Source organism: Neolamprologus multifasciatus, chromosome 23 (assembly GCF_963576455.1).
Source record: "Neolamprologus multifasciatus chromosome 23, fNeoMul1.2, whole genome shotgun sequence".
NCBI classification, from domain to species: domain Eukaryota; kingdom Metazoa; phylum Chordata; class Actinopteri; order Cichliformes; family Cichlidae; genus Neolamprologus; species Neolamprologus multifasciatus.
Window position 1 is genome coordinate 30,550,238 of NC_140460.1, and position 14,516 is coordinate 30,564,753.

Below are 14,516 nucleotides of genomic sequence, written 5' to 3' on the forward strand. Positions count from 1 at the left end.
TGATGATGGATTATTTTTTTGGCTTTTCTTTTATTATCATAGGTTTACTGATTTAGGCTACTTTTTTACTATGATAAAACAAGAACTTGAGAAGGATGGTATCATAACGTTGGGGGAATCTTTTGGTCCTAGGTTCAGATGTGCCACAATTTAAAACTGACTTTATATTATCTGCAAAATCTGATATCAATAATATAATGCGAAGCAATGGAAATTGGAGTATGTTTCAGTACAAAAGCACATAAGTGGCTATAATTATCTGAAAATGTAAATGCAAAAAAACTCAAGTCAGTGAACAATATGTCCAACTTCAAGAGGGTGCACTTATTTTGAATATGACGGCGATTGCTGTAAATATCTCCTAAGACTCCAGCTTAAGGAAAGCTATTTGTAGGATGTGACCACATTGTCTCCACTGTTACCTACCCTGTGACACTCTGGGAGCTGAATCATGGTGGCATATCCCCAGCCAGTTGCTTCTTTCAGTCTATGGCAGCAGCTGCTCAACCCTGGCCTGTGGTGCACTGTGATTTGGCCCAGTTAAATTCCATAGAAGCTGAACCATTCAGGGGGGCAGAGGGAACTATATTTAGAGTGGGACAGGATTAAATTGCAGGGTCTTCACACAGGGAACCTTTTCTTTGCTCTGCCTTTTCCAGCCAGCACTGACTGCCAAGAGGACCTGTGGCCACTGTCTCTTTCCTCTCTCCACCAACTCCTTTGTTCTCCTACTGTTTACCTCCTGACACCATGGACCCCAACGCCATCAAGGAGGAGCTGCGCCTGTTTCAGAGCACCCTGCTCCAGGACGGCCTGAAAGAGCTTTTGAATGAGAACAAGTTTGTGGACTGTCACCTGAAGGTAGGCGATCGTAGCTTTCCCTGCCATCGGCTGATCATGGCTGCCTGCAGCCCTTACTTCAGGGAAATTTTCTTTACTGAAGATGGGAAGGAGGTGGAGAACACCAAAGAGGTGGTCCTTGAGGATGTTAACCCTTCCATCCTGGACATGATTATTCAGTACCTCTACTCAGCTGAAATTGATCTCACCGATGACAATGTTCAGGATATAATTGCTGTGGCAAACAGGTTCCAGATCCCTTCTGTCTTCACTGTGTGTGTCAACTACCTTCAGAAGAAGCTGTCCTTGGGTAACTGCTTGGCCATCTTTAGGATGGGCCTGGTGCTCAGCTGTCCCAGGCTCGCCATCGCAGCACGCAACTACATTGCTGAACGCTTTGAATTCCTTTATAAGGAAGAGGAATTCCTAAAACTCGCAGCCCATGAACTGTTTGCCATTATTGGTGGAGACTCGTTGAATGTTGAGAGAGAGGAACTGGTTTTCGAAGCCGTCATGGCCTGGGTCCGCCATGACAGGGAGAAACGCCTCAAGGTCCTGAAGGATGCTTTTAACTGTATCCGGTTCCGCCTCCTGCCTGAGAAATACTTCAAAGAGAGAGTGGAGACTGAAGAGATGATCAAAGCTGACCCAGAGCTTCAGAAGATGATTCAGGTCATCAGGGATGCTTTCAAGGGCAAACTGCCAGAGAAACCCAAGAAGAATGAGGGCGAGGAGGGGGCCAGCAAGGAAGGAGGTGAAGAGGAGGACAGTCCATTCCCTGGATTCCTGAATGATAATCGCAGACAAGGCATGTATGCTCGTGACTTCATCCTGATGATCAATGACACGGCAGCAGTGGGATATGACGTCAGTGAGAACGAGTGCTTCCTGGCAGCCATGTCCGAGCAGGTGCCACGTAACCACGTTAGCCTGGTGACAAAGAAGAACCAGCTATACATCATTGGAGGACTCTTTGTCGACGAGGAAAACAAGGATGTTCCTCTGCAATGTTATGCATATTTGGTGAGGAGTTTTTCTTTTCATTTGACATTATCATTTCTCTCTAGTAGGCGATCTCCTATTTGGTAAGGAAAAATGTATATTTCCTGACTGGTCATGAGTCGTTGCAGGAGGTCGCTGGCTGCTGCTGGGTGAAATCACTCAAAAAGAGGGTATTGCACCAAAGCTAGCTAATTACTAAGAGGTAGAGAAACTTGAAAAAGTGTGACATGAACCAGAAACTGAGGATATTCCCTATTTGAAGTAAAATGTGTTCCTCATCCTGAAACTAAGACACTTTGAAAACAGCAAACAGTCTCATTTTTTGCAAGAAGCAAGAACCTTAAAGGCAGGGAAAACGTCTGTTTTTTTAAATTAAATGTTTATATCAACAGTACAGAAATACAGTATAAATCTGATTCAGTATCACTGGGTTATATTGTGTTACATAGTTAGCTTTAGATGTTATGGTGGTTGTGAAACTTTTAAAAGTTAAATGATAGCTGGTCTAGCACTAGTTTTCAAGTTTAGTGGATAAAAGAAACAGTAGTATCAGTTAACCTAAACCATCTTGTGGGATTTTATTTTAATTCCTTATTCAAACTATAAATAAACTAGAGGGAAAATATAAGTGAAAGTTATTTTTTTAGCATGTGATAACAAAAAAGGCTGCAACATAGTTCTATCTGAATTCTCTTTCCAATAAAAGATGAATTACATTCCCCAAGTTATCCATCGGGTCTACGCAAAATACACAATTAAGAATGTGATAGAGGCCTTGAACTGCTGTATCTTGCAGCATAATCAATATGCGGATATCATGGAGCATAACAAGCAGATTCATGAGGTGAAAAAGACAAAGAGCTAATGGGTGCTAAAAGTATGCTTTCTCCACTCTTGTGAGTTATAGTTTTGTTTTTTTTACCTCCTCCACAGTTGGATCCGTTCAGCTCAGACTGGATCGCGCTGCCCCCAATGCCTTCTCCAAGATGTCTTTTTAACATCGGAGAGAGCGAGAACCTGCTGTTTGCTGTGGCTGGAAAAGACCTCCAGTCCAATGAATCATTGGATAGCGTGATGTGCTATGATACTGAGTCAGTGGTATTTCTTTGTTTTGATCCCTACTTCCCCCATTTGTCATTAAACATCTCACATTTGATCATTTTTTAGGTGATAATTAACCAAGGAGATTTAATTGCATTTCTTTGTTTTAACTAAGGATTTTCTGGTATTGAATTTAATTAATTAATTATGGTAAATCTGAAGTTGTTGATCGGCTCAGGCTGTTTTTTGTTTTTTGTTTTTTTTAACAATTGAATAGTAGTTTTTTTATTTCTTGCATTCATTTGTGGGCCATTTAAGTTATTGACATTACTCATATATATAACTTTTTTAAAAAATCCCAAACAAATTAGAAGCAATGAATTCAAGGGAAGAGAATAACACTTAATGAGTTCAGTTGCGTACAACTGTCACATTCTTCAGGAAGATGAGGTGGAGCGAGACCAAAAAGCTTCCCCTGAAGATCCACGGCCATGCAGTTGTCTCCCACAAAGGGCTGGTCTATAGCATTGGAGGAAAGACGGATGACAAGTGAGTAAAGGACCTTTTGTATGTTTGTATGTTTCTTGTTCTTATACTTTAGAGTGGGAACTTTAATCTGAATGCTCACTGTAAAGAATTCCGACCCAACACACTGTGTTTCCATTCGGTTTGAGCTTTTTATCAAGCACACAGTAATACTTCTCCCAGCTCGGCACACATGGCAGCCAACTTCCAGTCAGCTGCCCCCCCCCCTCTGGTCTCCAACATCACTGAAAAAGGGAAATCCTTGTCAGCACAATGACATCCACCTGTCCCTCCAACCTCCCTGGCACCACCCCTCCCCTGTAGCTGGGCCAGGGATCACACCTCCACCACACTCACTGATTATCCTAGTCTTAGGATAAAGATTAGTATGGGTTTTGTATTCTGTTGTGATATTTAAGACAAGGGTGTTTATTGTGAATGCTTTAAGTCAATCAGAATCAAAATCAGAAGACTTTATTTATCCCCAAGGAGCAATTAACAAACAACAGAGCAGCATTACGTTGAAGATAAGGACAATAAAAACAGGCAATAAGAGTGAAATAATAAATACACAGAATATACAATATATACGGTTTTAAAATTACACGGTTTTAAAATTAAAGTGACTGAAAGGTGAATAAATAACTGTAAGTGACTAAAAGTGAATAAAGTGTCGGTAGTATAAGAAGAGTGTAGTTTATGTTTATGGGTGTGGGAAATGGTCTTACCGGCTGGAGTTAAAAAGCAGAGTGGCTTTGGGGACAAAGGTGGCTCTCCTCCTCTCAGTCCTGCAGGAAATGCAGTGGAGGCGTCGCCCAGAGGGGAGCCGTTGAAATGCCGGGTGAAGAATGTGAGATGGGTGTCCCCACAGAGATAGTTGAACAAATGTGAGTGTGTAATCTAATATATGCTGCAATCATGGAAAATACCAGCCCTGTGCATCTCTTGTTACAGCCAGCATATGCTATTTTTCCTCTCTCTCTATGCCTGAGATAGAAGCCAGAGCTGGGAAGGGACACACTTTCTACAACAAAATGAACCTTAGGCTTTAAAACTGTAGTAAGACATGCAGTCAGCTCTTGATTTCAGCTGTCAGTAAAACAGGCTGCTAATTACCAAATGTAAACAGGTGTGCTCGACCTGGCTTAATTTAGCTAGGACTATCACCAGAATGTCTCAAACAAGAGGAAAATAAGAGCAAGAGGTAAGGGTAAATGGCACGTTTCTACAGCATACTAGATTAGCCCATTCACTCCAGCACTTTTCTCTACACCCAACAGCTTGTCGTAACTAAAGTTACAGTTTTAAGTTACAACTTTAAACTTTAAATTCAGATCTTTAAAAAAAGATCGGTTAGTTTTGTAACCGCATAAGAATACTTTTTGGTCTAGCTGCTCCGTTTGCCCATTTAACAACATTTAACTGTTTCTCAAACCGACACAGCAAATGTTTAATTAGGAGGAAAATGGAATCACTGTTCAGACTTTCAGTCTTTTGATTAAGTAACAATGAATGTCAACCTAACATTGACTGCAATTAGTAAAGGTTTGTGAACCTTTACTAATTTTGTCCCTATGTCTTTAAGCGCTCCTCCTCAGGACACCTTTGTTTGTTATATAGATTACGTTTACTAACTGCTTTTTGTGTCATTTCTCTTTTCTTTTCTTGTAGAACCTTTTTTGGTCCATTTACTCACTCCTGTTCTGCTCTTTATCCACGTGAATCTTTTCTTTCTTCAAATGTGTTCCTGTTGATTGGTGTTTAGAGGCTGTGCCCTTTCCAATAGAGAAATCATGATTATTTTTTAATGAAGGCTTCATGTTGAAACACACTGCGAGTCCATTAGTCCAATTAGTAAAAAAAAAATAATAATAATGAAGACATGAGGATACATTTTTATAATCAATCATTTAAACGTTGGCTTTAAGATTAAATTTCTTTGTCGGTAAACAAACATGTATCTTTCCTTATTTAAAAGCAATTGATTTAAATTATCATTTTCATTTTAGAGCTGTGTATTTGTACAAAAAAGATGCTTAAAGCACCCATTAATTGCATCTATTTGTGTAGGTGACATCACCAAGTCAACACCAAAAATGAACAAAAAAGTTTGACAGCTTTTGATGCTGAAAGTCCCACATCTTTCCTTCATCTTCACAGCAAAGCCCTTAACAAGATGTTTGTGTATAACCACAAACAGTCAGAGTGGAGGGAGCAGGCAGCCATGAAGACACCCAGAGCCATGTTTGGAGCAGTTGTCCACAATGGCAAGATCATAGTGGTTGGTGGAGTCAACGAGGAAGGCCTCACTGCCTCGTGTGAAGCCTATGACTTTGCAACAAACAAGTATGAATATGTTTGCAACTTTCCTTTTAAATGAGAACACTCACTTGTCACTTTATTAGGTACACCTATTCAGCAGTTTGTTAATGCATATATCTAATGAGCCAATCACATGGCAGCAACTCAGTGCATCATGTAGGCCTGGTCAAGGAAGTCTGCTCAAGTTCAAACTGAGCATCGGAATGGGTAAGAAGGGTCATTTAAGGGAGCAAGTTATGGTCTAAGGATTTTAGAAACGACTGAAATTTTCTACTGAAGTTTTCCCACACTATCATCTCTAGGTTTTCCCGGGAATGTTCTGAAAAAGTATCCAGTAAGCAGGAGCCCTCTTGTTCATGTTAGAGGTCAGAGATAGACAGACTGCTCAAGTCACCAGTCACAAGGTCTTACTCCAGTGGACAGGGCTGGACTGGGACAGCCCTGGCATTTTTGGTCAAGGCGGGCCAACCATCATTTCCTTATTATTTTTTTTTTAAGAATATGTATATCTATCAGGCATACTCATATTATGCATTTTTTATGTTTTTGTTTGATTATAGATATTGAAACAGGTTCTCATCAGTTACAGTTGTTTTTGAGTTGTTTCTTAGTTGCTACATTTTAGATATAAGCAGTGGCTCATGATGAAAGTAGCCATTTTCTCCCTTCCTAATTATGTCGCTCCATCTATCTTCTTATCATGTGAGTTTCATCTTCCTCCATCTCTTACTCACTTCTACACAGCTGGTTCAGCAGCAGCCTCCTGTAACTGTGATGCCTGGTTACTAGTTGCTGTTCACGGTGCAGCAGCGCCAACAACAAATATGTTGTTAATTTGACCCATTTTGCTGCATCTATTTTTAAGTTTCTTTTTATTATTTTCTTTTAGCTTTTCAGCTCCACCTTTTACTCACTTCTTCTACACTAAACTTCTTCCACAAGCTGCACCAGTGAATAGAGAAGGGGGGAGAGAGGAGGGGCTGATCGCATTTAAGAGATTTAATTGGGCAATACAGTGTCCGTAATAAAAATGAACCAATGGGCCCCCCCAGTGCTTGCACGGCAGCGGCCTTTCAATCCATTGGCCCAAAATGCCAGATGACCAGTCCAGCCCTGCCAGTAGAGCACCTTTGGGATGTGGTAGAACAGGATGTTTTATCACATGTCACATTTAAAATCATCACACATCCCCCAAGATGGCTAGAACGATCACAGCGCTCACTGGTTCTTCATGCTCATTGAGTCAAACCTTTCTCTAATAATTTTAGCTAGCTGGCTTCTCAGTGCGATTTATCTGCCCTAGCTAGTGCAGTATCTAGATAGGATTAAAAGGAGCATCAATACTAATAAAACATTTATAGATTTATCATAGTGTGGTTTATTTATTTGCAGCAGCAACCTCTATCGGGTTGATTTAGATTTGCTTTGGCGCTGTAGTTGCTATAGCTAACTGGAGCCTATTGGCTCAGATTAACAGTATTTAAGCTAGCTAGTTTAAACTCTGACATTAAAATTTCTGCAATTAAGTGCAAATTATAAATACATTTAAGTTACAGGACTGGTTAATTTACTTGTTTATAACCAACAGAATTTTTTTGTTTAAAAAAAATGTTGCACTCATTTGGCTTTGATAAACTACATTTCAGTTATCGGCCAAAAGAAAAGAGAAATACTGAAACTGGAAAAAATGACTGCGGTACAAACTACAGCAACAGGGATAGCTTAGACTTATTTCCTACCTTCTCCTAATGTTGTGTCTCCTCAGGTGGGAGCCCTTCACAGAGTTTCCTCAGGAGAGAAGCTCTGTCAACCTAGTGAGCAATGGTGGCTCGCTTTACGCTGTGGGTGGCTTTGCTATGGTTCAGATGGAGAACAAGGAGGTGACTCCCACAGAGGTCACTGATGTCTGGCAGTAAGTCTTATTAAGTTAAGGGACCCAGATTTACAGGCTTTTATTTTTTATATTGCTACTTTGCTCGTTTTGGAAAAATGACCCAATTGTCGCTCTTGTTAGGTATGAGGAAGACAAGAAGCAGTGGAGCGGCATGCTGAGGGAGATGCGCTATGCTGCTGGATCCTCCTGTGTTTCTATGCGCCTCAATGCTGCAAAGATGCCTAAACTGTAGACAGAAGCAGTTTCTTTTCTTTCTTACACATCCCCACCATCAACATCTTCTGTCACCCTCTCCTCCTTAGGCGAGCTACCCCCTGGCCACCTAATCCTCTCTACTCAGATTTCTGTGCGTCGAGTTGATCTTTGACATTCATTTTTTTCTGAACTAAGATGATTTTTATCTCTACAATAAAACACTTGCTTCTGGACTGCGCCATCCCGACAGTGAATAGAAGTCACAATTTAGAGTGATTTCTATTCACTTTTCTAGCTTCCCTTTTGTAAAATAAACATTTGTAAACTTCAGCTTCTTTTACTGCTTTTAAGTGCGTGCGTGAGGGACATTACAGAGAACATCAGCATGTCCAGGGCAGCCAAGGGAAAAAAGACATATATTTGTAGATGCAGATGCGTTATGCTTTGAGGTAATGTCAGGTAGACTTGACACTCAGCGTAATGACCTTTAAACACGGGACAAATATTAAGCATGACAGCGGTCAACACTGCATGCTCTAGCGATAGCAGCAGTCAAACATAATGTGAGAATTGTAGGCGTGTTTTTGCAGCTTACCCCGACAATGAGTGAAATATATTCACACTGAAAAATAACAGCGTGCATGTTTTTATGTTTACATTATAAAGAATGACACAAAAGAAAGAGGAAATTGCACAAGGTTTAAATCAATATTTCAGTGTGGTCTGTAGCTGATGACTACATGAGGTGGGAAGATGTGTTAAGGCGGCTGCAATCATTAATGCTTGAAGTGAATCATTAACAAAGACAAGCAACCTATTTATAAGTACTGAACTACAACGCTATGAAAAAGTACGCCTCCTCCCACTACCTGATTTCTCTCCTTTTTTTAAATTTTGCTTGTTTTTCAGACTTACATGTTTGAGATCACACACACACAACTGAGTAAATGCAAAATGCAGTTTTTAAAAAGACATTGTATTTATTAAAAGAAAACGGGTAGCCAGACCTACCTAATCATATGTGAAAAAGTAATTGCTGGTTTGGTACTACCTTTAGCAACGAAAACTGCACCCAAGTATTTGTAATGACTGCCAATGAGTCTTTCACGTTGCTGTAGAGGACTTTTGGCCCATTCCTTTATGCACAATTGTTTTAATTCAACCACATTGGAGGGTTTTCATGCATTATAAGCCTATTTAAGATCATGCCAAAGTACCTTAAATTGATTTGAGCCCTGAATTTGACTAGGCCACTCTGAACCCTTAAATTTAGTTCCTTTTTTGAGCCATTCAGAGGTTGTCTTACTACTGCATAACACAAGTGTGATTGAGCTTCTGGGTATGAATTGAAGGCTCCTTCAGGATTTTCTAGTGAAGTAGAGTCCATGAATTTTATAAGTGGAAAAAAATGGATGGATGGACAGATGGAATGTGTCCAGGTCCTGTGGTGAGGCAGCGAAGGAGCTGCATAGGTCAAATGCACTTGGTTTTAAATCTTGTCTATTTCTAGCAGCACTTGTGAGCTCTTTGAGATGATTAGGAACAAAATGCTTTAATTGCCTCTGGATAGAAGTGCAGAAAACTCAGCCGTTGTGCTTTTGGAAATTGTCCTTATTCACACTTTGCTGCTCCTTTCTCCTGTTTTTATCCTCAGGTAAGTAGTGGTAGCAACATCAGGAAGAAGGAACACAAGAAGCCAAGTAGTCAAAAAAATAAAAACACATGTTAGAAAAGTAAAATAGTTTCAGAACCACTGTAAAATATAATATTAGTTTTTTTGCTGGGCATTACATTTGCTGGACAGAACTAATTATATTACTAGTTACTGATATCTGACTTCTAGAAAATGCTGCATTTTACTATGTGAGCAGCAGTTTGTTGATCACAGATGTGCACAACTGAAGCACAGTTCACATCATATAAGTTTTAGTGTGACACTTTTGATTGAAACTTACGGTCGAATTTGTAGAAAGTTAAAGTAAAATGGTAACACACTATTATAATTAAGTGTTCATTTCCTGCTTCTAAACCTTCTTGTTCCTTTAATCAGAAACCGTGTGCTAAATTTAGCTCTGTAGTGCCATGCTGAGGTATTCACATGCTCGTTTCAAGAAATGATAAAGACCTCATTAGAAAGTCTTGAGTTCATTCTTGTAAATGAACACTGGACTGTTTCCTGTGTTGCTAGATCCCCGACATTCCATTCCCTCACCTCACCACCTGAAACCTAAGCTACATAGACAAATTGACGCTTGAGCTTTATCAGCTTAAGCATGATACCAGGAAGTATGCACTTCACATAGCTGAAGCTGAAGCACACAACACAGGACTTCAAGTAAAAATATTCTGGACTTTCCCACTTGTGGTGTGTAACAGTGAAAGGAAAGAATAAAAGAGGGTGTGACTGTGGGATGGAAGTGAAAATAGAGACGAGATGCTAAAGGACTGAAGTGCATACTGGTGAGGATACTGGCAGTAGAAGTGAGTAAAAACCTTTTATATAATCGAATGTTACCTTTATGCTGAGATGTAACACTGAAATAATCATTTACAGTTTGAAGTTTTTTTCAAAATGTAATCATTTTAATGAGTGCAAGTTCCAGCCTCATGAAAACCAAGTGTTTATGATGTGTAAGTGACACCTCACACATCCCCTGACATCCATAATGAGAACAGATCGTACTGACAGCATTACAGGATGCCATAGGCACTGTCATATACTGAGAGGCTTTCAGAAATCAGACTGTTGACAAAGAAGGATTTTGCTTGCTTCTTTCCCACCGAGTTTCCTTGATTGTTTGTTTCTTTGCTTGTCCTGCTCTCGCCTTCCTTCCATGAGCAGTAATTGCTGCTTGCTGTGATCTGACAGCTGGGGGGAAATGAAATGATTTGCGTGTTGCCTATTGTATTGCTCAGAAAACATATATGTCATGAATAGAGTACACAAGAATAGAGGTGTTGTTAAAGAAAAGGCATTTGTTCAGCACATCTGTGCCAATTATATTTAATATATTAATATTTCTGTTTGTTTTTGTGTTAAGGCCTGCACTACTCATGTTGTGTTCATTCCCATGTTTCTCACGGTGTGATTTCCAAATTTTAGTGATCAGAAATAGCAGCTATACCAAAAACATCACTAACATTAAATGTGAATATTTGAAGTCTGTTTGAAAACTCTAACCAGCCCTTCTTGTAATATTAATAATTTTGAATAATTAAAAATTAATTAATTTATAGGACTGCTAATTTTGCTACATTGTGTCTCCCCAATTCCATTTAAATCACTTCAGTTACATTTTCATAAATGCAGGGACACTCTATTTTGGGGGGATTTTTTTATTTTTCAGTGTGGTTATTAAAATCATTTCTCATTCTCAATAGGACTGAACTATGGCCATCAACCATTCCAACAATTCCAACTGTACTGATTTGGATGAAGTGATGAAACACTACTACCTGCCTGTGGCTTATAGTCTCATCTTCATTGTGGGCTTGGTTGGAAATGTAACATCGATCAGCATTTACTTGGCAAAGCTGCGTCCCTGGAAGAGCAGCAGCATCATCTTGGTCAACCTGGCGGTGACCGATCTCCTCTACGTCCTCAGCCTGCCGTTCCTGGTCTACTACTACAGCAGATGGGATAAGTGGCCTCTCTGCGAATTCATGTGCCGTGTCGTGCGCGTTGGGTTTCATTTGAACCTTTATGGGAGCATCCTCTTTCTAACATGTCTGGCAGTTTTTCGTTATGTAGTGGTGATTAAACCACTGAGTGCAGCACAGGTACAGCAGAAGCGCTGGGGTATAATTGCCTGCTCAGCTGTTTGGATCATCTCTGCCGCTGAAATAACACCCATGTTGAGCATGATATCAGTGAATGATAACAAGAAGTGCATAGACTTTGCAAGTACTGAACCCGTCACTACTGTGCGGTTGTACGGCTGGCTACTTACTGCGTTTGGATTTCTACTTCCCCTTGTGGTGGTGTTTATGTGTTACACTGGGATAGCAAAACAGCTGGCAAACGGACCACGCACAACAAGTCTCTGTCGGATGCGAGCACGGCGTGTGACTGTACTGATCCTGGTGGTGTTTGTTGTATGTTTTATGCCATATCACGTCCTGCGTGTGTTGCGGATAGAATCGAGATATCATAACACGACTTGTCCGGCAGAGAACATCGTGCATGCAGCGTATATCATCTCCAGGCCTCTGGCTGGATTCAACACTTTTTTCAACCTGGTGCTCTACACTCTTTCAGGTGATACATTTAGGAGGGCCTTTCTCAACGCTTTCCACTGGGAAAGCTGCCTGATCAAAACAAGGTCACTGGTCCACCTGGCCGTCATTAGCAAGACAAGCAGGGACAAATCTGCTACATGACTGACAACACCTAACTTTCTTTCTTCAGTAGCTCTGTGACTCGTACTGTAGGCATGCTGTAACAATATGCACTCATTGTGTCGTCTTTACCGTATGTTCGTCTTGGGAAAGTGTGCAGCAACCCAGAAGTGAAAATAATAAGGGCTCAATGTATTAATGACTCAGTAGTTAAAACCTTTGTCTACAGTTTTTCTTTCTCTGACTGGAAGTCCCCTGAGGATATTTACCTGACTTACAATGGATTCCTTTGTTTGAAGCCCCAAAAATATTTACTGTGTAGCTATGGACCTTGGAAGAGAGTTTGTATTTTTAAACTCTTGTTTGTGATTCAGATTTCCTAACAGAATGCCTGAGCCTCTGACATGCTAATTTTATTCAGATTCTTTCAGCTAGTAAGACAACCCCCTATGAGCAATCAGGTTGAAAAATAAAGCCACAAGATACAATGAGGGCAGCTTCTAGGACAGAACATTGAGATACTAGGAGACTTGCTCACATTGTTTTCCATTAGTGTCTATTTTTAGATTTCATAAGGCAAGCACTGCCTGCCTTGCTCTCCCCAACGAGATGCCACAATGGTGCCTGAATATAGAGAACTGCTAGATCTCACCTTAAAGTTTCAGAGTATATCAAAAATTGATGGGCAACATGATAGATAGATATGTGCAACTTTTACAGGCATTATTGCTGTTACAGCTATTTTATACATTTTAAAACATCTACTATAACAACACGCTAAAATTCAAAAGAGTTGTAGCTAGCTGAGTCATTTTAGCCTGGCATTGTCTGGTTAAATAATCTTAAAATATTATGCTGTCAAACGTATCATATTGCATTAAGCATATTTTTATTTTATTGAGTTACACTTATACTGGAATGCTGAATCAGATTTTTCTCCATAAGCACCGAAGGCTTTGGCTCATTTGACAAACTTTGATAAAGGAACGAACCTATTTAAAGTTGGATGGATTACCATTTTGTTAAACCTGTGATTCACAACATGCTACTTTGTTATTTAAAGCACATTAAAAGACAGCAATCTTTATATCCAAATCTGGTGAAAGTAACAGGAAATATAAATTTCATGTACAGTGCTTGATGTGGCTGTTGAAGGTCTCAGTATGAATAGTGTGAGCAATAATGCTTTTTGACAAGATAAGCAACATTTAAATAAAAACAATAACCAAAATAAATAAATGTATTCAGTGTGTGAACTTTTTCTAACAGGAGTCATCAAATATAATTTAGAATCAGCAAATTGACTCTTGTTTTAATTCACCTCCACCATCTACCTCTAGCACTTTTTTCTTTGAGGTTTCTCTTTGCGTCACATTGGAAATGGTCAGAAATGTTTTAATTGCTGGCCCTAAAAACACTGCATTAGTAATCCTGCTTTGTTGCATTTCCCCAACAGTGCTATAAAACGATTATATAGCCTGACAACACCTCCTCCAGTCATGATCTGTGAAAGACTCTGGGATATGTGAGCACTTAGCAGAGTTCTCCGTGCAGATGCGTTCACCTTTCCCATGTGCTAGCAAGACAGGCTGCGCAATTTTCTCATTTCTCAAGCCTAGATGCTCTAAGAGCAAGAGCCAAGGACTTGGGACCTTCAAAGAGTAATACTAAGTCAAACCAAAGCACAAAATTTGTGAGAACACACAAACAATCACCCAGAAGTCCTGGAACAAAGTCATACTGTCAACCCAAAGACATCCTCAACAGAAGCTTTTACATCATTTGTCTATTGCTGCTTCTTCCTGGATACAGCGTGTTGTTCTGCTGTTGTTCCCTTTCCTGATTTATATCTGAGATTACATTTACAAAGAAAGCCTAAAATTCGTGATATTATTTGTTGTAAATGTTAAGGAAGCCATCAGTCCTCTGGTTTTGTACGGGGGGAAAAAATCCAGCATCACTAACATGCTTTTTGTTTTCTTTTGCTCTCATACAAGCTGTGCAAGTAGAATTGAGGCTACAGCTGGGAATAAAGAGGCTATTTTTGTCTATGGCATTTCATTTTCTGCCTCCTGACTGATCTTCTCCTCATCCTCATTTGCCTTCTCATAGACAAAACACCTGCATGGAGCAGTTTCCCACATAGCAGACAGGTCTTGCCCGGATCTAGGATCAAGCCGGCACTGCTGGCTGACTTCTGGCACGATAAGGCGTATGTCATCCAGATATGGACCAGGCCTGGCATAGATGGCACTGTCTATGTCATGGCATGCCATATCTGTCTTGATTTTGGTTTGGGTTATGTGGCCCAGGCTCATAGAAAACAGGTCTTCCCTGGAACCGGCATCAAGCTGGCACC

At 40.1% G+C, this 14,516-nt stretch overlaps 2 protein-coding genes across 2 annotated transcripts; both read left to right on the top strand.

Annotated features, from left to right (window-relative positions):
* The first annotated feature begins 629 nt into the window (after window positions 1-629).
* On the top strand, window positions 630-8,149 carry LOC146491957 (kelch-like protein 41b). Its single transcript, XM_085150876.1, has 6 exons — window positions 630-1,863; window positions 2,776-2,933; window positions 3,325-3,432; window positions 5,569-5,754; window positions 7,496-7,642; window positions 7,745-8,149. The coding sequence occupies exons 1-6, from the start codon at window positions 751-753 to the stop codon at window positions 7,854-7,856; spliced, it is 1,824 nt and encodes a 607-aa protein (XP_085007002.1). The 5' UTR covers window positions 630-750; the 3' UTR covers window positions 7,857-8,149.
* Window positions 8,150-8,260: 111 nt separating this feature from the next.
* Window positions 8,261-14,501, top strand: LOC146491958 (2-oxoglutarate receptor 1). Its single transcript, XM_085150878.1, has 2 exons — window positions 8,261-10,300; window positions 11,201-14,501. Exon 2 carries the CDS (start codon window positions 11,210-11,212, stop codon window positions 12,197-12,199), a length of 990 nt encoding a protein of 329 aa, XP_085007004.1. The 5' UTR covers window positions 8,261-10,300; window positions 11,201-11,209; the 3' UTR covers window positions 12,200-14,501.
* The last annotated feature ends 15 nt before the right edge of the window (window positions 14,502-14,516 follow it).